Source organism: Neurospora tetraspora (genome assembly GCF_033439725.1).
Source record: "Neurospora tetraspora strain CBS 560.94 chromosome Unknown B0H65scaffold_1, whole genome shotgun sequence".
NCBI classification, from domain to species: domain Eukaryota; kingdom Fungi; phylum Ascomycota; class Sordariomycetes; order Sordariales; family Sordariaceae; genus Neurospora; species Neurospora tetraspora.
In genome coordinates, this window is record NW_026944383.1 from 3,105,278 (window position 1) to 3,125,017 (window position 19,740).

At 54.2% G+C, this 19,740-nt stretch overlaps 7 protein-coding genes across 7 annotated transcripts; 2 read left to right on the top strand and 5 right to left on the bottom strand.

Moving 5' to 3' along the window:
* Window positions 1-52: 52 nt before the first annotated feature.
* On the bottom strand, window positions 53-1,656 carry B0H65DRAFT_27292 (uncharacterized protein). Its single transcript, XM_062822768.1, has 2 exons — window positions 1,388-1,656; window positions 53-1,319 (listed from the first exon to the last, which is right to left on the bottom strand). The coding sequence occupies exons 1-2, from the start codon at window positions 1,564-1,566 to the stop codon at window positions 176-178; spliced, it is 1,323 nt and encodes a 440-aa protein (XP_062686240.1). The 5' UTR covers window positions 1,567-1,656; the 3' UTR covers window positions 53-175.
* A 914-nt stretch (window positions 1,657-2,570) lies between these two features.
* On the bottom strand, window positions 2,571-3,002 carry B0H65DRAFT_449946 (uncharacterized protein). Its single transcript, XM_062825982.1, has one exon. It carries the CDS (start codon window positions 2,839-2,841, stop codon window positions 2,578-2,580), a length of 264 nt encoding a protein of 87 aa, XP_062686241.1. The 5' UTR covers window positions 2,842-3,002; the 3' UTR covers window positions 2,571-2,577.
* A 2,417-nt stretch (window positions 3,003-5,419) lies between these two features.
* Window positions 5,420-7,644, top strand: B0H65DRAFT_504863 (uncharacterized protein; the record flags this gene model as incomplete). The annotated part of the gene is made up of 2 exons (XM_062827952.1): window positions 5,420-7,547; window positions 7,628-7,644. The coding sequence occupies 2 exons, from the start codon at window positions 5,420-5,422 to the stop codon at window positions 7,642-7,644; spliced, it is 2,145 nt and encodes a 714-aa protein (XP_062686242.1).
* A 192-nt stretch (window positions 7,645-7,836) lies between these two features.
* B0H65DRAFT_27336 (small-subunit processome) lies at window positions 7,837-9,132 on the bottom strand. The gene is made up of 2 exons (XM_062822774.1): window positions 8,947-9,132; window positions 7,837-8,877 (listed from the first exon to the last, which is right to left on the bottom strand). The coding sequence occupies exons 1-2, from the start codon at window positions 8,964-8,966 to the stop codon at window positions 8,070-8,072; spliced, it is 828 nt and encodes a 275-aa protein (XP_062686243.1). The 5' UTR covers window positions 8,967-9,132; the 3' UTR covers window positions 7,837-8,069.
* An 880-nt stretch (window positions 9,133-10,012) lies between these two features.
* On the top strand, window positions 10,013-12,275 carry B0H65DRAFT_438163 (seven-hairpin glycosidase; the record flags this gene model as incomplete). The annotated part of the gene is made up of 2 exons (XM_062825353.1): window positions 10,013-11,811; window positions 12,221-12,275. The coding sequence occupies 2 exons, from the start codon at window positions 10,013-10,015 to the stop codon at window positions 12,273-12,275; spliced, it is 1,854 nt and encodes a 617-aa protein (XP_062686244.1).
* Window positions 12,276-12,597: 322 nt separating this feature from the next.
* On the bottom strand, window positions 12,598-14,008 carry B0H65DRAFT_27343 (cytochrome c oxidase biogenesis protein Cmc1 like-domain-containing protein). Its single transcript, XM_062822775.1, has 2 exons — window positions 13,538-14,008; window positions 12,598-13,327 (listed from the first exon to the last, which is right to left on the bottom strand). Exons 1-2 carry the CDS (start codon window positions 13,731-13,733, stop codon window positions 12,921-12,923), a joined length of 603 nt encoding a protein of 200 aa, XP_062686245.1. The 5' UTR covers window positions 13,734-14,008; the 3' UTR covers window positions 12,598-12,920.
* A 447-nt stretch (window positions 14,009-14,455) lies between these two features.
* B0H65DRAFT_417784 (uncharacterized protein) lies at window positions 14,456-18,182 on the bottom strand (the record flags this gene model as incomplete). Its single annotated transcript, XM_062824110.1, has 3 exons — window positions 14,456-17,535; window positions 17,624-17,817; window positions 17,911-18,182. 3 exons carry the CDS (start codon window positions 18,180-18,182, stop codon window positions 14,456-14,458), a joined length of 3,546 nt encoding a protein of 1,181 aa, XP_062686246.1.
* Window positions 18,183-19,740: the final 1,558 nt, after the last annotated feature.

Below are 19,740 nucleotides of genomic sequence, written 5' to 3' on the forward strand. Positions count from 1 at the left end.
CCTAACTAATGGACCGGGGATGATGGAACAAAGGGCCAGGCGCCCATGCAGAGCCTAGAACGTCAACAAACGATAGACAAAATAATTATGGCAGAGAAATGCCCTTTTAGCAAGAAGTCGGCAAAGTGAAGGTCAGTTTCATGGCGTCTGCTGGCTAATACATGAAATCACAAATCTACAACCTTGAGCCCCTCTCCTTCTCAAGATACCCCTTAATACCTTCAACCACACCCTCCGCCACACCCCAAGACAACTCATACCCTCTCCCACCCAACCCATACGCATGCATCACGAACCCAGCCCCATCCACCGCCTCCCCCTCCAGCCTCAGTCCCCCCTTCCTCGTCGGCCTCCTCCCCACGATATCCCTCACCGGCGTCAACCGCGTCTTCCCCTCCGCCAATATCTTCGGATACGTCCCCTCAAACGCCCTCAACAACCTCTCTCTCACCTTCAGATCCGGCTTCGGATCCCAATTGTCCGGCTCCTTCGTCCCGCCAATAATTGTGCCGGATAACCCCCTCGGCACACAGAACGTCCAGCTCCCATCCGCATTCTGTCTCGTCACCGTCGCATCGCACGGCTCTTGCACCAAACACGTCTGGCCCCTGGTGGGGAAAACCAGCTCATCATCGCCCAAACCGATGCCGGTGGCGTTCACAACCGCGTCCGCTTGGGGGATTGTGGCTCCGAATTCTTGGACGGAGTCTGAGAAGAGCTGGAATACTTCCCCAACGGAACGCACTTCCCGCTTGAACACTTTTCCTCCGCGCGCGATGATCTGCCCCAAAAGGAACAAGCAGTATTGCATCGGGTTGACGCACCAGGTGTCGTACTCACATCCCCATTTTACTTTCTCGTCGGGAAACTCGTGAGACTCCAGAACGCGGAAGGGTCCCGGCAGGCCTAGCTCTTGTGACGCGGCCCGTTGGGGGGTGAGGGAGGTGTATTCCGGTCCGGGGGACTCGAGGTATTCGATTCCGCGGAGGAAGGTGATGCCTGCTTGTTGATCTTGGCCTTGGCCCTGGAGGAGTTTCAGGCGGTGGAAGGTGGATAAAGACAAAGCGTGTTCGCGGGCGCGGAGGGCGTGTTCGGCTTGTTGGGTTGGAGTCAAAGGGGGTGAGGAGGAGGAAGAGGGGGAAGGGGAAGGGAAGGGGGGCACCCAGCGGTTGTGGGCGCCGCCCCAGGGGGAGGTGAAGTTGATTTGGGCACGGGGGTCGATGGACTCGAACGGGGCGGGAAGGTCTTTGGCGAGGATGGTGGTGGTGTAGTTGGCTTCGAGGAGGGCAAGGGCGGAGGAGAGGCCGATTACGCCGGCGCTGTGTGGTCATGTTAGATAATTTGAGACATTGAAATTGTTAGTTGCTATGTCTGGCCGAATACTAACCCGATAACAACGACGTGTCCCTTGGATTTGGACATGTTGATGCTGTTGGTTTCTTGTGGATTCGTGGTGTAGTACACTGCTGATTTTCTGTGAACGAAACTCCTAATGAGGGGCGACGAGGTTCGAGTGGAAGAAGGTCTGAGGAAGAGTGTCGTGGTGGTTGGAAACCTCAAATGCATCAGTTGCCTGACTGATTCACACGACGCGATGCTTGAATCTTGTGTAAGTCGAAAAGGTCTTGTCAATATCTCAATCGCAAGACCTCATAGGTCCTTATATACTATTCAGTTTCGTTGATATCAACACAAGGCTCCGTCTTCGCAATCCTCGGCGGCGCTGGTCAACGGGGTCGCACAAGGCACGATAACCCACACACATACATGCAGGGCACAATCAGAATCAGGCACACGATTGCCAAGAGGAGTTAAGAAACCATGGAAAAGGCTTTAGGCGGACTCGGAAAGCATTCCTGAAACGGAAGAAATGCGGCGCGGCCAGCACCCGGCTTTAGTGTAATGGGTCTGAAGGATAGTGTGCTGCTGGTGGTGAGTGGTTGCAGCCTGACGGAGAAAGTCCCGTCTGAGAGCGCGGGGGAGAGCGGGGAGAGCGGGGATGGGTGGTTGCCCGGTTCCGGCTCGGAGACCGCCCGTAATTCCCCACTTTGGACCCGAGCTCCACCCGGGTACTGCCGGCTGCCCGGAAGTTGACCCCGGAGGTGACCGGGGTTGGTTTGGCATATCTTGAGCTCGCAATAAACAAAAGTCTGGAGGATGGCAGCTTAATCCCTGTTTTCCGGAATGGCAAGACAGGATGACACAATACTTCAGCATTGTACGTCGTCTCGGACACTCAGGCGTCCGTCTGCAACTATAGTAGTGAAACGACGGCTAACCGTAGTAACACGTTTCGTAACGAAGAGGTTCTGTTGTTCTTTTCCTCTTTGCTCTAAAACCGTTGCAAACTCTGATTTCTCTCTTCACCAAATCTCCTCTCACGTGCAAACCTTCAAACGGTTCGCGTCGGGCATCCACCACATACAATCTAGTGCTGGTTTGTTTGTTAGCTTGGTACCTACGTACTCCTAATATACTGGACGAGATCTCTTCCGAATTGTCCTAAACCTTTTAAGGACTAAATGAAAGGCATCAATAAGATTCAATACGGTATATTTTATTTTGGAAAAGGCATACTCACAGCATGAAAACGCCTAGGGAAGTTGACCCGAGGTCTCGAGCTAACAAACAAACCAGTATTGGACTGTAGAAAACATCACCTCTGTCAGCAACGCCCATCAGCAGCCACCAAGCAGCAAGCAGTCCCAAGCAAACAGCCAACAACACCACTTTGAGCCCAACAGAGAGTAACATATTTTTGGAATGTCGCACCGAAGATCTTGCATCCATGTAAGTGTCAAGTCCTGTCTTAAGACCGTACACCATGCCATGCCATGCCATGCTGAGTGGATCTGTGTTCGAGAATCACCAAACGAGGCCGCGGAGATAAAGAATGGATGGCCAAGATATGTATAGAAGCATGTTCTTCTTCTTCTTCTTCTTCTTCTTCTTCTTCTTCTTCTTCTTCTTCTTCTTCTTCTTCCCCGGTGAAATGGCTTTTAAGCCATCGATGCAAACAAATAGGTCTGTAACAACAGTAACCGCAACCCATGAAGAAGTTGTGCCTGATGCCCACGCACGGCATCGCGAGACTAAATGTAACGATATCCGGGAGTCTCCCGTGCCGGTACCATAATAGAAACGTCGAGCTTGCCGCACTGACTTTTGCGGAGGAAGAGAGGGCGTGGAGATATGTATGTGGAAGGAAAAGAAGCATTAACAACCGGTCCTAGCTTGTAAGCGATGTTCGTTCCTGGTATAGAGCGACGCATCTTGTCTATCTCCGTGCATCTCCGTATCGGTGATGGACAACCATATCCAGGCCGGGAATTGATCAAGCCGCGCACGGAGCTCGTAGTATACAGACACCTGGGAATAGTTTTCGAGCTATCTATATCAGAATCAGGGAAACATAGTCGAAGGTTTGGAGGAGGTCCGTCTCAGCTTTGAATTCAACCCAGGCAGAAAAAAATAATGATGGGGTTCCCTGTGAGGAATATCGGCTTATCGAGCTCACAGCCGATATGTAAACGCTCATTATCCCACGAAACAAATATTCCTTGATGCGTACAACGCCGTTCGGAAATGAAGACGTCTTTATAGCCGTACCCATTCGACAGTGACAACGGGGTGATTCCGTTCCTGGCGGCAAAGGCGGCCACCTGAGGCGACCTTGTCGACGCGGCGGCCGTTCCTGATAACCACCACCCTTTAGTATATCAGTTATAGGTAGCACGAGGAGCAAGATTGCGCTTCGACGACCCTATCGGCAGCAGATAAGCCCTGATCGCAATCAGACAGCCGCCACATGGTGTCGGCGATAGCTGCTGAATGGCGCTGAGGAGCTCTTGTGGCGGAGATAGTGAAATTTGACTTTCTTGAACAGCAACCCGAGTGACATCGCGATCTGTTGGGATTACATACCCTCTCGGGACGGGACCAAGTGGTATGATATGTTGACACACTTGCATCCGCTGTCAGGGCCCGGACCTGGTCTTCATTATCTTCATCATCTAAACTGTAGATGAAGACACCCTCAGTATCTGCCGCATCTTCAAAGCATGACACTATCACAGCAATCAATGACTGCCAGATGTAGTAAATGCCAAGACTGCCAAATCCAAAGACTCATTCATAATGACGGGAGGGAATGCAACTGCGTGCACGCAAGAGCGGGAGTGAAGAAAGGCCCAAACTTTCTTGACGGCATCGAAGAAGGCTGCCGAGATGGAAACGACTTCCGCCAGCCAGAGGACAATACAATTCGTCTTGTGAGATGTGAGAAACAATGTGCTAGGATGAACGACTCCATGATGTGTGGTATCGCTCCAGCGCTGCTCGATGCGACTTTGACAAAGGGCGTCTAGATGCAGCGTGATCCGGCCGCTGATTGGCCACTCATCCCCAAGTCCGTCTCATCGGAGCCAGGGGTCCAAGAGGGTCTCACCATCCCAGGCACTTCCCAGAACGGGTCAGAACCGACCCTAGCAGCTATTTTGGGCGGCTATTCCTTCTGCATCTCTATCGTCTTTTTCACCTACTTTCCCGCCGTACAGCTGCTTCCGACCACTCACAGCTCTCCTTCTGTATCTGCCCACCCAACGAAGTGGAAGTTCAACAACCACTCCCGCCACCAGTCTCTTCTCAGTCCACGGTGCCCCGTCCATGTCCCCCTCGTTGCCCACAATGAAGCCGGGAACCAAGCGCTTAGAAAACATGGCGATTGGAAGGATCTCACGCAGATTAACCTGCACTCGGAAAGGATGGGGCCAGCCAGGGCGCACCACACAGCAATGGAGGGCTGCACCTCCACGGCGCTGCTCTTCTTCCTCCACTCTGATCAGATCAGTAACTTTTTTCTTGGGTAGCATCGGTCTTTATGCCAGCCTATGAGCCCTGGTTCGTTCGTTAGTTTTGGTTTTTGCCCGGGCGTAAGAAAGTTGGGAGCGAGAAGCGGGAAGGGCACTGTGTAAGGCGTATGAATGCGGACACCCACGGCAGGGCAAGACCACATGGTCAAACAAATATGTATCGAGGGGGCCCAGTCCTCCTGTGCCCGGTGACAAGATCTTCTCGTCTTGTTCCGACGGATTGGTTCTTCTATCGACCTTATTCCCGCCTCGACGGTCCTGTCCCCCCTGGTTGTCCTCGCTGCTCTCTGCTCCCGGGAGCCGTTGATGCCATCGTCCGGTTGTCTGTTGACAGATCCGTGGGGTTAAGTTCTTCTTTTTATTTGATCTGTGATCATGTCTCGGTAGCAGGTCGACTGCCATTTTCTTGTGATACCCCTATTGACCTTTCGTTGGTCGGTCATCGAGTTCAACGAAGACGAGGAGGAAAGAAGATCGACGACTCCTACGAATAACGACCATTACGCCGGGAATAACTTCGTTGGATCATTCGTACCATATTATCAGATATGTCGACAGCAACAACAACTCAGGCGGGAGGAGGGTTCTCCCTCTTCCCCAATACCAACGTCACCCCAAGACCACCTTCAAGACCGTCGAGAGCTGCAACACCTCAAGGTCGACCTTCGACATCAACAGAACCATCATCGTTCCGGGAGGCAGGAAGGCAATCGCCAATTGGACGGGGAATACCACGGGAAGGGAAGCAAAGGTCGGCTTCGAACTTCAACAACCACTCCAACAACCCTTGGCAGTCAGCGCTAGACTCGGCTCGACAGCAGCGGGAACATCGAGAGCAACCTCAGGAGCAACCACAGCGACAACCACCAGTTGAGAGCATGCCATCGGATCCAATAGTCGAAACTAGTGTTGCTGCGCCCATCTCCGAAGCAGACGCGCCTCCACGATGCGAAACAACTCTGTCCGAGGCAGAGACGCTTGTCGGACAGCAGAGTAGGGGGACCCAACCACCGATTTCATATGCTCCTGGACCTTCGAACGCAGCAGCGGTAGCAGCAGTTCCTACCGCCATTCCCGAACCACCACAACCACCACAGCCAGCTGCCATCCGGTCGATATTCCCACGATATAACCCCGAACTACCCCTAGATCGCCAGGACTACTACCCAACCCAGGCCAGCCCTACACACATTCCCCAGTCCGCCATCAGCAGACCCATGTACTCAGCCCGAGACACCGATCGGCAAAGTGAAGCTGGCACCAATGCTGGTACGAATGGTCTCACTAATCCCAGAAGCCGGCCGGTAGCCAACCCGTCCGTGACCTCTGGATCAGCCAACCAAAGATGGCCGGTAACGCGCAGCCACGAGCCGCCAGTAATCCCAACGGTCAACACCACCGAGGAGCTCCGCGGCCTTTGGAAAGCCGCCAACGGGTGGCGAGCCACGCAGCTCGAAGGGCGGAAATACTGCCTAAAATTGGCATCGGACGCCTACGCGCCCGTCTACACGCTCTCCTCCTCGTCCAACCAGCCCTTCTACTGCCTGCGTGTCGACCCGACCTCAGCCTCCGCCCTGGTCTCGCTCTCGCGCTACGACCCCAACAAGACCTTCAAGGGCGACAAGTCCACCAGTGCGGCGGTGGGAATCTCCGCCGCCTCGGCCGTGGCTTCGTCCGCCTCCTCCACCTCTTCGACCTCCTCCTCACCTATCCCGGGAGCACGCGCCTCATCCAGCACGCCCTCCCCCCGCCCTTCATCCGTCTTCTCCCGCAACACCGACGGCTCCGGCGGGGCCTTGGGCGGCGCCAGCAGCAAGAGCACCAAAACCAAGAAGCACGACGCCAAGCACTGGCAAGAAGTGATTTCCACCACTCTCGAGGCGGCCACGCGCAAGCAACCGCCCAACGACGGGCTCGTCGCTCAACTCTGGCCCAACAAAGCCGCGCGCCTAGCCTCCGACCGGGCCACGACCGACGCGGCGACGGTAGCGGCCGCGGAAAACGAGTGCGGCCGGCTGGTGTGGGACTCAGATTCGGGCAACCACTACCTGGTGCACCCGTCGCTGGCGATGCCGTTCTGCATCACGGTCGAGCGCAACGCGGCTTATAGTCGGACCGAGTACACGCTCGAGCACATCGAGTCGCCGAACCACCTGGGCCGGCTGACGCGGGATGGCACCGGTCAGGGATGGCTGGAGATTGACACGGCGATTGCGAGCCATGTTGAGGCGGTGTACCTGGTTGATGTGGCCATTGCTGCGCTGGTGCTGGTGGCGCATGCTGATGAGCAGTTTACGCGCGTGGAGACGTTTGAGCCGCCGCCGGCGTTGTTAAAGGGCGCTGGTGGTGCCGGTGTTGGGGGAAGCCAGAGGTCGAGCTTGGCGGAGTCGTTGTCGTCTGCGCTGAGGAGAAATACAGACGAAAAAAATGGTGGTAAGGAGGATAAGAAGAAGAGGAAGAAGAAGGAGAAGGATTTGGTTAATGGGATCAAAACCCGGGTCGAGCAGTTTGAGCTCGATATCGAGGCGCAGGTGAATGCGGATATGAAGGCCAAGAACGAGAAGATGCCTGGGTGCACGAGGGGGCTTATTGCCGTCTTGAAGTTTGCTTTCAAGGCTATTATCTGGTGTGCGACGTTGGTGTTCAAGGTGTTTATGCTGTTGATAAAAGGATGCGGTAAGTGCAGAATCTCCCGAAGAAATGCCCCTTGCGATGATGAGAGAGAAGTTTGACTAACGAGATTTGCGATGATTTAGGAAAGGGAGCACGCTAGAATTGAATCCCGGTTTAGGGAAGGATAAAAGTAATCCAAGTAACTTGGCAATACCCCAAGAAGGAAACAGTGAACTGGCGGCTGGAGATCCCAGGAAAAAATCATGTTGATGGATATCATGAAAAGGTGTATATTTTTTTCAGGCGTTTGATGATGGGCGGGTATTATTGTGGTTGGTATTTTGCATCATCATCATCAACCGTTGCAACAGCAGTAGCTATGGAAGCTACCTAGCTGTCCTTTTTAGACGGATTTGAATAAAACCCTGAGATGGGACTATTTGTGGTGATGTCGTCAAATCGCTCCTCGAGAAAAATGAACCTAGTGAAAAATGGAACAAGAGAAAAACAACCCAACGGCACGGAACGGAACAGAGAGAGAGAAAAGGAGACGAACGAGAACGGGCAATCTTCCACCCGGGCCCGTTACCTCTTTCTCTCCTTGACCTTGATCCTCCTGCCGGATTTTGTGATGCCGCCAGACGTCCGTGTCTTGGCCATCTTGGCCTGTGTGATCTCCAGCTCCTGCTCGGCATCCGTTAGAGCCTTGAGCTTCTTCTTGGCCTGCTTGAGCCTGTTCTGCAGTCTCGCCAGGTTTCGCGCTTTCCGATCCTGCACCTTTGCCTTTTTCTCGTCCTCTTCCGAATCAAAATCTTGCATCTCTTGGTCGTCCGCTTCTTGTAGTTTTTGCTCGCGCTCCTCGGCCGCGTCGAAGAAGACAATCTTCTTGGGTACTGTCCTCCCGCTCGAGCTCTTCTTCTTGTTCTTGCTCCCACCCATGTCTTCGTCGAAGTCCTCAAAATCGTCCTCGTCGTCGTCGCTATCGTCGTCCAGGTCGGCGCCACCAGCGAGAATGACCCTCTCCATCAGCTCCCGCACCTCCTTGGCAGCCACGTTTCGCATCGTCCGCAGGTATCCCAGGTCCTGTGTCTTGAGCAGGCGCACCGTCTCCACGTCCATGGCCTTGTTGCCGCGATCGCCCTCGACCGTGCCGGTAAAGTTCCTCTTCTTGCCGTCGTGGGTGATGGCGGAGCCCGGTCCCTTGCGGGACATCATGCCGAAGTAGAATTCATCCTCGTTCTTCTCGGCGACCTTCTGGCGCAGAGACTTGAGCACCTCCTGCTTCTTCTTGTAGTCCTTGGCACGCTTTTGGTAGTCCTTCTTCTTTTCGAGGAGACCGAGACGTTGGCGCTCGAGGGGCTGGGCGCGCTCCTTATGGGAGCGGCGCTGGACGCTGCAATTGGAAACATCCAAGTATTAGTTTTTGTTTGAGTGGTTCATAGGGAGAGCACCGTCGGCTTACCTGTTTCGTAGCGACGACATGATTTTTGTCCGTCTGTATTAGGGAGAGACGTGAGATATGATCCGGGAGAGAGGCCAGCAAAGGGAGATGGAATCAATCGAAGGAAGCAATGAAGGCGGCTGGAAAGTGACCTCGCTTGCCGCTGAACAGCGTCTTCCACGCGCGGCTGGCTCCAAAATTTTGGAGGAGCCTGGACGTGCGATAAGCGATAAGAAAGTCACCCCGCTGACCGCCTAGGAAAGGGCCTGCAGGAGAGTGGGCCATGGTAGGCTTGGCGACGGGAAGGTTCCGGGCCTTCCAATCACGATTTCAGATCCACTGATCGGGCAGTGCAGGACGCAGGTGCTGTTTCACACAGTTGGGACTCGGGACTGCGACTTCGGAATTGACTTCACTCCGTCCTTCTGAAGAGTCTTTTTCAATGTTGACAACTCACTTTCCCTGTTGATAACCGGGGTGATCAACAACATGCAGAGATCACGATATCTGTTGCTGGAGTTCTCATCAGGTCTTTCACGCAGGACCTCACCGGCAGCCTGTGCCGATTCTGAACGCCATGCCCACTGTGCATGCTATGCCTTTCTCGGGCATCTGGAGATGACGTCTGCCTTTGCAAAGCCCACTTTCTTCTGAAATTCCCGGAGGCTTCGGTTCCAAGTTCGACTATAGTCCCTGAAGTCACGCGAGCCTCGATAGCGTCCTCGATGACGATCGGCAAGTGCCGAACGAGCAAAATATCTCGCGGGAAAGGGGCTGAGGTCCGTCTAACAACTGAAGACTCTTGATGATGTCTCAGGGCGTCACTGAGAGGAGCCCCCCAAGGTTCTGGGCATGCATAGTTGGACTGTAATTTGTCTTCGAGCTCCGCCAACGCGCGGCCGGCATGATGGAAGCAGGTTTGACCCAGCTTCATGTCCAGCGGTGGACATGGACAGCTTGCGTGGTTTAGTCTTTTCTTTTGTCTTCTTCGCCGGTGGGTTTGCATCTTGTCTTTTCCTTCTCTCCTTGAGTTATCTTAGCATATCGAGAGTTGGCTCAGCAATGCGCCAACCTCTTCATCAAAACCATGACCCCTTTAAAGGCAAGCGGTCGTAGACTCCAACGTCTACTTCTCCTAGTTGTTTTCTTCCTCGTCTTTGGTTACCTCTCGTATCCCTCATTATCTCGGTCTCAGGGGTGGCAGGAAGCAGAAACATACGAAGAATATGTACAAACAAGTTTCGACTGGGCAAGTCGGCCCATGAAGAACCCGATACCCGAATCCTCACTTATACAGCTTCCCGAAGGCCCTCCCCGTGAGCTTCCGCGTATACAACATGCTTTCACCAAGGACGAACTTGACAAGGCGCATAACGAGACACAATTTCAGCGAAGGGATGCCGTCAGGAAGGCCGCTCAGAAATCATGGAAGTCTTACCGAGCCTATGCCTGGCGACGTGACGAGCTCGCTCCGCAGTCATTGATCGGGAAGGATAGCTTTGCCGGATGGGGTGCTACCTTGGTGGACTCACTCGACACTCTCTGGATCATGGGTTTGAGGGAGGAATTTGATGAAGCGGTGCGCGCGGTGGGAGCTATCGACTGGAATAAGGCATCGTCTTCGGACTGCAGCTTGTTCGAGACGAACATCAGATATCTCGGCGGCCTGCTCTCAGCCTACGACTTGAGTGGCCAGGAGATCCTCCTGAAGAAAGCGGTAGAGCTAGGCGACATGCTCTTCGCAGGCTTCGACACTCCCAACCACCTACCTGCTAACTCCTATAACTTCAAGAAGGCCAAGAGTGGCGAGCTGAAAGCCTCCTCGCGCCAATCCCTCGCGGTCCTCGGCTCCATGTCCTTGGAATTCACCCGTCTCTCCCAGTTAACCGGCGACCCCAAGTACTACACCGTCGTTGAGCAACTGAAAAGAGGGCTTGAAAAGACCCAAGACCAAACAAACCTCCCCGGTCTGTGGCCGAAGTACATCGACCTCATAGAAGGAACCCGCCCCAGCTCCGACACCCTCTTCACCCTCGGCGCCCAAGCCGATTCCGCCTACGAATACCTCTCCAAGACCTACCTCCTCCTCGGCGGCCTCGACCCTTCTTACGAAACGATGCACATCAAAGCCATGGACGCCGCCGCCAAGCACCTCCTATTCCGCCCCATGCTCCCGTCCGGCGACGACGACACCTATGCCGGGTCTCCTCCTCCAGACATCCTGTTCTCCGGTAACGCCGTATCCACTCAGCGCGATAAATCCGAACTCCAGCCGCGCGTCCAACACCTCGGTTGTTTCGCCGGCGGAATGTTTGCATTGGGCGGGAAGCTCTTCGACAGGCCGGACCACGTGCAAATCGGCGAGCAACTAGCCCGGGGCTGCGCGTGGGCGTACGAAGCCTTTTCCACTGGCATCATGCCCGAAGTTTCCGAGCTTGTTCCGTGTGAGAAGAAGGCAGACAAGGACAGTGATAGTAGACTCGCCCAATGCCCCTGGAACGAAACAAAATACCGACTCAAGAAAAAGAAAGCCGCCGCCTTATCCAGAACCTCCTCTTACACAGACAACACCAACCCCAACCCCAACTCCCGGGCTTCCCAACCCAATGATCACAAAACCCCCCTCCTCCCCAAACCCTTCACCAAAATCTCCAACCCGCGCTACCTCCTCCGCCCCGAAGCAATCGAATCCCTCTTCATCCTCTACCGAATAACCGGCAAAAAGGACCTGTTAGACATCGCCTGGCGCATGTTTTCAGCTATCACCAAAGCGACCGAGACCAAGTCTGCGTTTTCCGCCATCGAGGACGTGCACACGGCAAATTCGGGACAGCCGACCATCAAGATGGACTCGATGGAGAGCTTTTGGATGGCGGAGACGTTGAAGTATTTTTATTTGATTTTTAGTCCTGAGGATGGGGCTGCTGCGGATGGGAACCAGGGGGAGGAAGGGATGGGGGAGGGGATGATGGGAGAAGGGGTGAGTTTGGATGGGTGGGTGTTTAATACTGAGGCTCATCCTTTTAGGGTACCGAGGCCGAGGGGGGAGGGGGGGGGGAGAGGGGAGGTAAGAGGGTGAAGAGAGGCGGAGAAGTGATGTTGATATTTCCTATATTATTGTCGTTTTATCCTTTCTTGTTGGGTTAGCATTGCGTGGGTGGGAGAGTTGTAGGTATGTCCTTAAGATAAATCTCTTTTTGGTGGATTTGGTCGGCAACATAGATGCATATAAACTTGAAGGGCATGTATACGAACAACATGGAGGGAAGGACATAATCATTGGAGTTAACGTTAGCATATTCGGACAGGGAACAGAAAAAGAAAAAGAGGACTTAAGATCCTACAAGTAAGGTACCTACCTACCTTGTCGTTAAAGAGATTTGTTCGATTGGTTCCTATTCTTACACAAGTGTTTGTCCCTAGATCCGCCTCCTTTTTGATACTATACAGATGCCTAGATATGCGTAGTCCCCCCTTCCCCTTGCCTTCCGTCCCATTTCGTGAACCAACCCCATTTATAAAAACGTAACGCCATTTCAAATCAACCCGTCCAGCCAAGAGCAGCTGGCCAAGTAAACAAACCCCTGACTGCCCCTGTCCCGAAACGTACAGTAGAATCCCACATGGACCTTCCTCTTCACCCGCTTAGTCGGAAGTCGTTTTTTCACAACAACCACGGAAAAGTATCCGCGGAACTGTGAGAACGTGGGAGTAGTGATTGCCGTTGGAGAGCCATGGACAAGGACCTTGATCGGAAAAAAAAATTAACGCAAAAGCCTCACAGCCTTGCGGCACCCAGCTCAACCCAACCCGGGCAACTGAACCCCGAGTTTTGTCTTCCTCGCTGGCCTGGCAGGTTAGACTCGAGGCGCAAAGGTTTCCTGCTCTTCGTTCGTTTATTTCCCTTCAAGCTCCCCACAATCCGCCACCCTTGTCCAACCTCCCCTCGCTCCATCTCCTACCCCCTTTTCTTTCGTTCCCTCAAAAAAAGCCCATCACGTATGCAAATCCCGATCAATCCCATCCCTCTCCAACCTCGCCTGCTCCAATATCTTGCTCTTCTTCGCCGCAGCCTCATTAGCATCTCTCAGGCGATTATTCCCCACATAACCCCCCACTCTCTCCTTCTGATTCATCTTCTCGAGCTCCTTGCGCGCCTCCTCGCGGTCCTTCTCGGGTAATCCCCACCACTCGCGCAAAAAGGCTTCCTGCTCGGCCTTGCGCCGCGCTTTGCGCTCGCGCTCCCGGGCGCGCTCCATACGTAAAGCGAACCACTCCTCGCGCGCGGCGTCCTGCTCGGCGGGCGTGGCGTGCAACTTCATGCAGTTGTTCATAACCCGGTGGGGCGCGCGGCAGGCGAAGGGGACGGAGAAGGTGCGGCCTAGGGCGCATTCGGCGAAGGCTGTGGGGAGGGGGGTGGTGGTTAGTTGGTTTGTACTGAAGAAGAGAGGGGGGGGAGGGGGAAGGGTTTGGGTGGTGGAGGGTGGGTGGGAAGGTTGAGGAGCTTGGTGGTGAGGAGTAGCTACCAGCTACCGCCAAAGGGGTGGGAGATAGAAGAAACGAAAGGGATCACATGGGAATAGAGACACAAAGCCCAAAGAACAGAACTAACCCTTGATTTCCTCAGTACATTGCCTCCTGACCCTGGCGTAAAAGATGTCTCGGACTTGCGCCTCCTGTGACGCCGAGAGAGGCAGAGGGTTCCTGGAGGGCATCGGCAAGCGCTCTACTTGCTTGTCTGTTTGGCCATCGCTGCTGCTGCTGCTGCTGCTGGCGCTTCCGAATGTTGATGGGACATCGCCGCCCATGGTGATCGTTTAAGTGACGGGAAGTGGTGGTACCGTTGGTGATGGTCGTCGTCGAGGGTGGAGGAAAAAGAAGATTCGAGACCGAATTCGGATAGCGAGTTGTTTCGGGTCGATTGGGTTGGGGAGCGGGGGTTTGAAGGGAGACTATGGCCTCTTCTTCCGAAGCGTAGACTGTGACTTGAATTGGACACGACGGCGGATCGTGTGGTTAAAAGATTTGTCCGGTGCAGCTTTGTGATGCTGCTGTTTACGAGCCGTCAATATGATGGAGGACCTGCGGAGTACGAACTACAAAGTACCTTTCTGAGCTTCGGGATCTGGACCCCATGCAAATGGTGCGATGCCAAGCCATCCGTACAGTGGAATCCGCCCACTCCGCCGGTGCACCGCTCGTGCTACACTACAACTGGGACCAGCTGTGTGGTGTAGTGTATTGATTTCAAATTCTGTGTTTACTTTGGCTAAGGAGAGCTTCAATCACATCGAGGTTCTTACGTTTTGGCAATTTGGTAATACAGATAAGACTTTTGAGTATTTTCTCCGCTTCAATGACGACGAGTAGTATAGACAGACAGCCTTTTGGATACGCTTGATCTTTCCACGGGTCAAGCAACAACATGTTCGGGAAGACACAACCCCGGCATATACAGACATACATGAACGAGAATGGCTTTTCAGCCACTCCGGTCCTTAGTCTCGTGACCTTCCTGAGCCTTTGGCTTCTACACCTCTGGCTTCAAGACCTGAGACCTCTCCCTCTCCAGCTCCACACTCTCCCTTTCCTTCTTTCCCTTCTTGCCAAAGTTGAGCCAGCTTACGCCAGGCGCCTTATTCTCCTTTGCAGACTTGTCCTTGACGTTGATGGCCGAGGCCGACGGACCGACGTTAGGACTACTGGTGACACTTTCATAACTGCGGGCCAAGAAGGCCGGGCTAAGAGCATCCTCGCCGAGGTCGTCGAGGTTATCCATGCTCGACCGGTCGCCGATCGAAACGCCTCTATCCGAAGCACTAGCCGTACTACCGGGTCCCTTCTTGAAGAGGCCACCCCCCGAGCGGCCCGCAAGGCTGAACTTGCCCGAGCTCCCCTTACGGAACAGCTTGCGGACTACGTTGTCCTCCTTGAAGCTGCTTGATAGGCCCGTGCTAAGTGCCTCCGAGGGGGTGTTTGAGAAAGAGTGGTCGAGGGAAAGAGAATCGTGAGATTCGGTCATGGAGACCGACGTCCGCGTAGGCTCCAGCAACATCCCATCGCGAGACTTGCGGGACTCCGTAGGAGATTCCAGCAACATCTCTATTGAGGCGACAATCGGAGTCTCGTGGCTCGGGGATGCCGCACCTGAATCCTTGTTCTTAGCAGTCTTGTCTTTCCCTTTGTCCTTAGCTTTCTTCGCCCCATCCTTCTCCTTCTCCTTTTTAAACAGGGACCCTATGCTGAAGGCCGGAGCGTTGGGGTTCAAACGTCCAATGGCTTTGTCCTTGTCCTTAGACGCATGTTGCGGCGGAGGTCTGCCAATAACACCAACCTCATGAACATTGGGCAGTGGTCCTTCGTCCAGAATCTCGTCGTCGGCAGAGGCTAACGTCGTTTTCAGCGCAGACGGCGACCCATGAAGGGACGGCCGACGAGATGGATTCCGAGACCACGGTGCGTCTTGCGGCCAAATTCGGCTGGTTTTGACAAGTCCTGCTCCGTCCGAAGCGAGCGGTGGGCCCCAAATCGACCCGGATTCCGTCGAAGGCCGTGGGAACTCGTTCGACGCGATACTAGCAGGTCGAGGACTACTAGGGTCACGTTCAGCAAAGATCCCAGCAGCCGGCCTTGAAGAGCTCGCAAAGGGGTTGAAGCTGCGTGTCGAAAACATGCGCGAAGCGGGGGGTGGGCCATCAAGTAGTTCGGGGGTAGCCGAGTGTCGGTTGAACACGTTCCATGTGCTCGAGAGGCTAATACGTCGACTTTTGGCCAACGCGTCGTTTTCGTCCGTCTGGCGAGGGAAAGACTGGCTTTGCCCATTCTTGAGGCTCCCGAGCATTGGCCCCTCGGTCTCCATGACCTTTGCAGCCCTGGTCCTTGGGAAAGAGAAGAGGCTGCCTATCTTGCGCTCTGAACCCACCGCTGTATTGGGTGACCCTATTCCGGTTGTTGCGTTCAACGACCGGGAATCAGGCTGATCCCCGGAAAGTGTAGGAAAGGCCAAGTTCAGAGACGATTCATGCGGGCTACCCGCCAAGCTGGGAGATTCCCCTGAAGATGTAGGCGATTGCGGCTCGTTGTCCAGAGAGTTGCCCGACTGTGGAAGGAAGTTATCATGTGCGTATCTGGCTGTCGGGCTCGGCTCGTCATCGTCTAGGTCGTCCAAAATGTTGGAAGGAAGCAAGGCCGTAGCGGATGGACTGAGAGGAGCAGAGGTAGCTCTGGAGTTTTCGTCGTGACGCGACTGCATGTCCGCCGAAAGGCCCATCATAAACGGTCCTGGGGCAAAACCCGGGGGCGCATTTGCCGATCTCGCGCTGGCATAGCCGCTATTAACAGGTATAGCCGGATCAAGATGTGAATATGTTGGTAACGGAGACGGTACCGAAACATTGGCAAGTGAGCTGGTCGTTCTGCTTCGTCTCTTGGTCTGGCCAAGCGCTCCGCTCTCAAATTCCAGGCCCGAAGTGTTTGCCTGACTGTAAAGACCGAAAGTAGTGGGAGGGATTTGCTGTATCTGCATCGTCAGGGAGCGAATGTGATCGTCAAGTCGCCGAGTAGTCCTGTTCTCGAAGTTCATAGTCTCCTGGAGTTCTCTATGGCGCCGATGCCAGTTTCTCCTGAGCTCGGCTTCTTTCTCACGCCACTCTGCATCCTCCTCGCCACCGGGAAGCTTCTTGCGAGCTTCTTCTAGAGCCCGAACCTGCTCCCTGAGCTCCTTCAACTCCGCTTCCAAACCAACGCAGGACGCCTGAAGGTCGCTGTTGGCGTCACGCAGTTGCTCCACCTCCTGATCATGACTTTCCTGTAGCTGTTTTGTTTCCTGCTCGAACCCCTCCCTCCCCTTGCGCATATCCTCAATGTCCTCTTCCCACTTGGCGATATCGTCGTGCAACTTGGAGCGTTCGTTTTGCTTCTCTTTATAAGCCTTCTCCTTGTGAGCCTTCCGGGAGAGGGCATTGCGCATCACCCGGTCAGTAAGGTTGACATCTCTCCTCAGCTTTTCAGTCTGCTCCTCCTTTTTCTTCTGCTCTCTTCTCTTCTCCTGCTTTTCAGCCTCTAACTCGTTCAACAGGCGTTTGATGTCATCTTCCTCCTTGGTGATCAGCTGTGTCACCTCTTCTGTCTCTTTCCTTATACTCTCGAACCGTTGTGTCAACTCTGGCAGCGTGTGTGTGGAATCCTCCGCAGCTTCTTCCCGTGCCAGAGACTGATCAAGGCTGGTTGTCGAGGGCGAGTGACGTCTGGTAACTGTGTTGCGGCGAGGCCCAGCGGCTGCAGCAGAAGTGCCATCCCGGATCGAGAGAGTAGCGCCCTCCAGAGCTGTTGCTGTCTCCAGTGCAGGAATGGGAGGTCGTGTAGATGCATTCTCGTCCAACGGTTCGGATTGTTTCGTACGATTGGGTTCTTCGATCGTAAAGCTGGAGGGCAACCGGGCATTACCAAGTTGGGGTCGTCCGTCTTGAGCGAAGGTGCGTAAGCGTACAACCCGACTGCCAGCCTGGAAGTTGTTGAATCCAACGGCAATGACGCGGACGTTGTAAAAGTGATCTGGCTTGAGGCCGCTGACGACTATTGCTGGATCTTGGTTTGCCGGAACATCCCCCACTGTAGAATTATGTTAGGGTTTTGCATTTTGCGTGGCGGATTGGTTGCCACCGAGTTCCAAAGGAGTTTGTTCCAGGCGCCTACTCACCAACTACCCCGTTGACTTGAATGAGAAACTTCTGGACAGAGCGATTGGGCGGTGCCCGCGTCCAGTTGACTGTTGCCGAGTTAGGTTTGATACCGGCGAGCGAAACCTCTGGAGGATCTGGCACATCCACGCCGAGTATGCTTATCAGCTCGGGTACGGGTTTCCATAGCGTCTGCCATGCCCGCTGCACCAACCTATAAGCGCATGCGCACGCAGTTAGCTCACGTCCTGAACCGAATCGAACGAGACGACGTCGTGATGGGATGACAGGTGCGGGTCCAACCTACCAAAAGACAGCTCCACCCGTCAGCAACATGCTGGCATGCCTGAAAACCCAAAGATCGATGCGAGCCGTCGTGATAGTGTTGAGGACAGAAGCGTATAAAGACGTCGCAAGCACGCGAACACGGTCCGGAGCAACGGCCCAGCAAGACGCAAAGAGACTACCGGCTGCCACCAAGTTGAGAGCCGTGTTCTTAGACTCCGTGAACCACCAAGCAATGACGGCCGAGGAGATGAGAACCGTGGTCACCAGCGATGGCCATGAGGTCCATAACATAGCGCTGCGATCAGTGCGAACAGGCCAGCTTGATGTTGATATTCCGAAGAGTCAGGCCGAGGTAGGTAGGTCCCAAAGTCTCGAGCGAAGATGCGAAGCCCGGGGGGCGCGACGACGTCGGCGACGGCAGAAATTCGGATCGTGGTGGTGGAGGGAATAGAGGATATTCGGTTGTCGTGGTTTTGCGACGGGCGACAGACCCAATTCCGGCCAAGGTAAAGAAAAATAACACCAAAAGGGGGGTTTAAGGATAGGCAAGAAGATACTCGTGTATCTTTGTACAAAAAGAGAAAATAAGAATGTGTACTGAGAAGACTTCCACAGACTCCCTCCTATCATCCGTCGACTGCAAAGAGATCAATGGCCGGGAGTACCTAGCGTGCAAAAGAAGAAGTGAAGTGGAATGTGTCCAAGCTGGAAAATGGAGGCCCACGACAGCGGCGGGAAAATCAATGTTATGGCACTCTGGGCCAGGTGGTTGCGAGTTGTCAAGACTCTTGATGGAGCCTGGGACGTTGCATACAGAGTGGAAACCAAACTAAAGAGAGGTGGAGGTGGGTGCAGAGACATCTCTGAAGTTTGACAAGCGACAAGTCACAGCGGCGTGAGCGGGCATCATGAGCCGGGCCACCTCACAGCGCTCGGCGGGCGGGCGGTGGCAGCAGCGTCCGTGGCAGCAGCAGAGCAAGCTGTCCCGCTGTGCTTTCCCTGCAAAAGGATTTTCTTTCGCAGTGCCTGGGCATCCACATCCCGACGTAAGAACCTCGTCCCCTGCATTGTCTCTGGGGAAGTGGATGTATATCTGTTAGTGTAATACACCAATATCTTTGGGGATCCTTAACAGAACAGCACTTGGATTCATGACTGGTGCATGCTGAAACATCGTGGACATCAGCCCATGAGGTGCACTTGACTTCATCTCAAAGATCAGACCAACTCCAGACCATCGCCAGCATTTCTACTTGCCTCCTAACTCCCGGTCCTTCACAGTTTGATGTTCCCCCGGCCTCCAGGATCCCCGCAACCGGAAGCCATGGAATGGAAGTTCGCGATGATGCCCATCCCCCCGCCTGCCGCCTGCTCATCCTCCCCGCTATTCTTCCCCAGCTCGCTTGAAGAAGGACTGGTCCGTGGAAGCGGGAGAGAAGGACTCACCCGAATGCTCGCAGGATATATAGTGCGCGACTCTCTTACACTACTCTCTTGCAAGAGGCTCGTTTCATCAGTGCTCGTTCACGTGTCACGGCATCAAAGACAGGCTCTTCAAAGTTGAGTTATCAACTGTGGAAGAGCCGTCATCCAGGGTCTGTGGATGGTGGACAAATTTATATCTTGTATGCCACGAGGGAACACCGCCTTGCCGTTCTGTCGTCCACTTTGTGTTAGTTGCAAACAATGGGGTCTGGACCGGGAAGTGAAACCAGGATAATGAAAGGGGTCTTTCTTCAATGTTTGCAAAGGCTCGGGTGATATCCCAGAGGATCCCATATGGGTAAAAGAAGGTAGCTCTCGTCCTGAGCGAGAACTTTAACATAAAGATATCCTCGTGCTTTCAAAG

Bases quoted from the DNA above. Each gene is read 5' to 3' on its own strand.
- B0H65DRAFT_27292 (XM_062822768.1), bottom strand. From the start codon at position 1,566: ATGCATTTGAGGTTTCCAACCACCACGACACTCTTCCTCAGACCTTCT. The intron at 1,320-1,387 runs GTTAGTATTCGG...ATGACCACACAG, and splicing joins GGACACGTCGTTGTTATCGG to CGCCGGCGTAATCGGCCTCT.
- B0H65DRAFT_449946 (XM_062825982.1), bottom strand. From the start codon at position 2,841: ATGGCATGGCATGGCATGGTGTACGGTCTTAAGACAGGACTTGACACT.
- B0H65DRAFT_27336 (XM_062822774.1), bottom strand. From the start codon at position 8,966: ATGTCGTCGCTACGAAACAG. The intron at 8,878-8,946 runs GTAAGCCGACGG...TTCCAATTGCAG, and splicing joins ATGTCGTCGCTACGAAACAG to CGTCCAGCGCCGCTCCCATA.
- B0H65DRAFT_27343 (XM_062822775.1), bottom strand. From the start codon at position 13,733: ATGGGCGGCGATGTCCCATCAACATTCGGAAGCGCCAGCAGCAGCAGC. The intron at 13,328-13,537 runs GTTAGTTCTGTT...CCCTCCCCACAG, and splicing joins ATGTACTGAGGAAATCAAGG to CCTTCGCCGAATGCGCCCTA.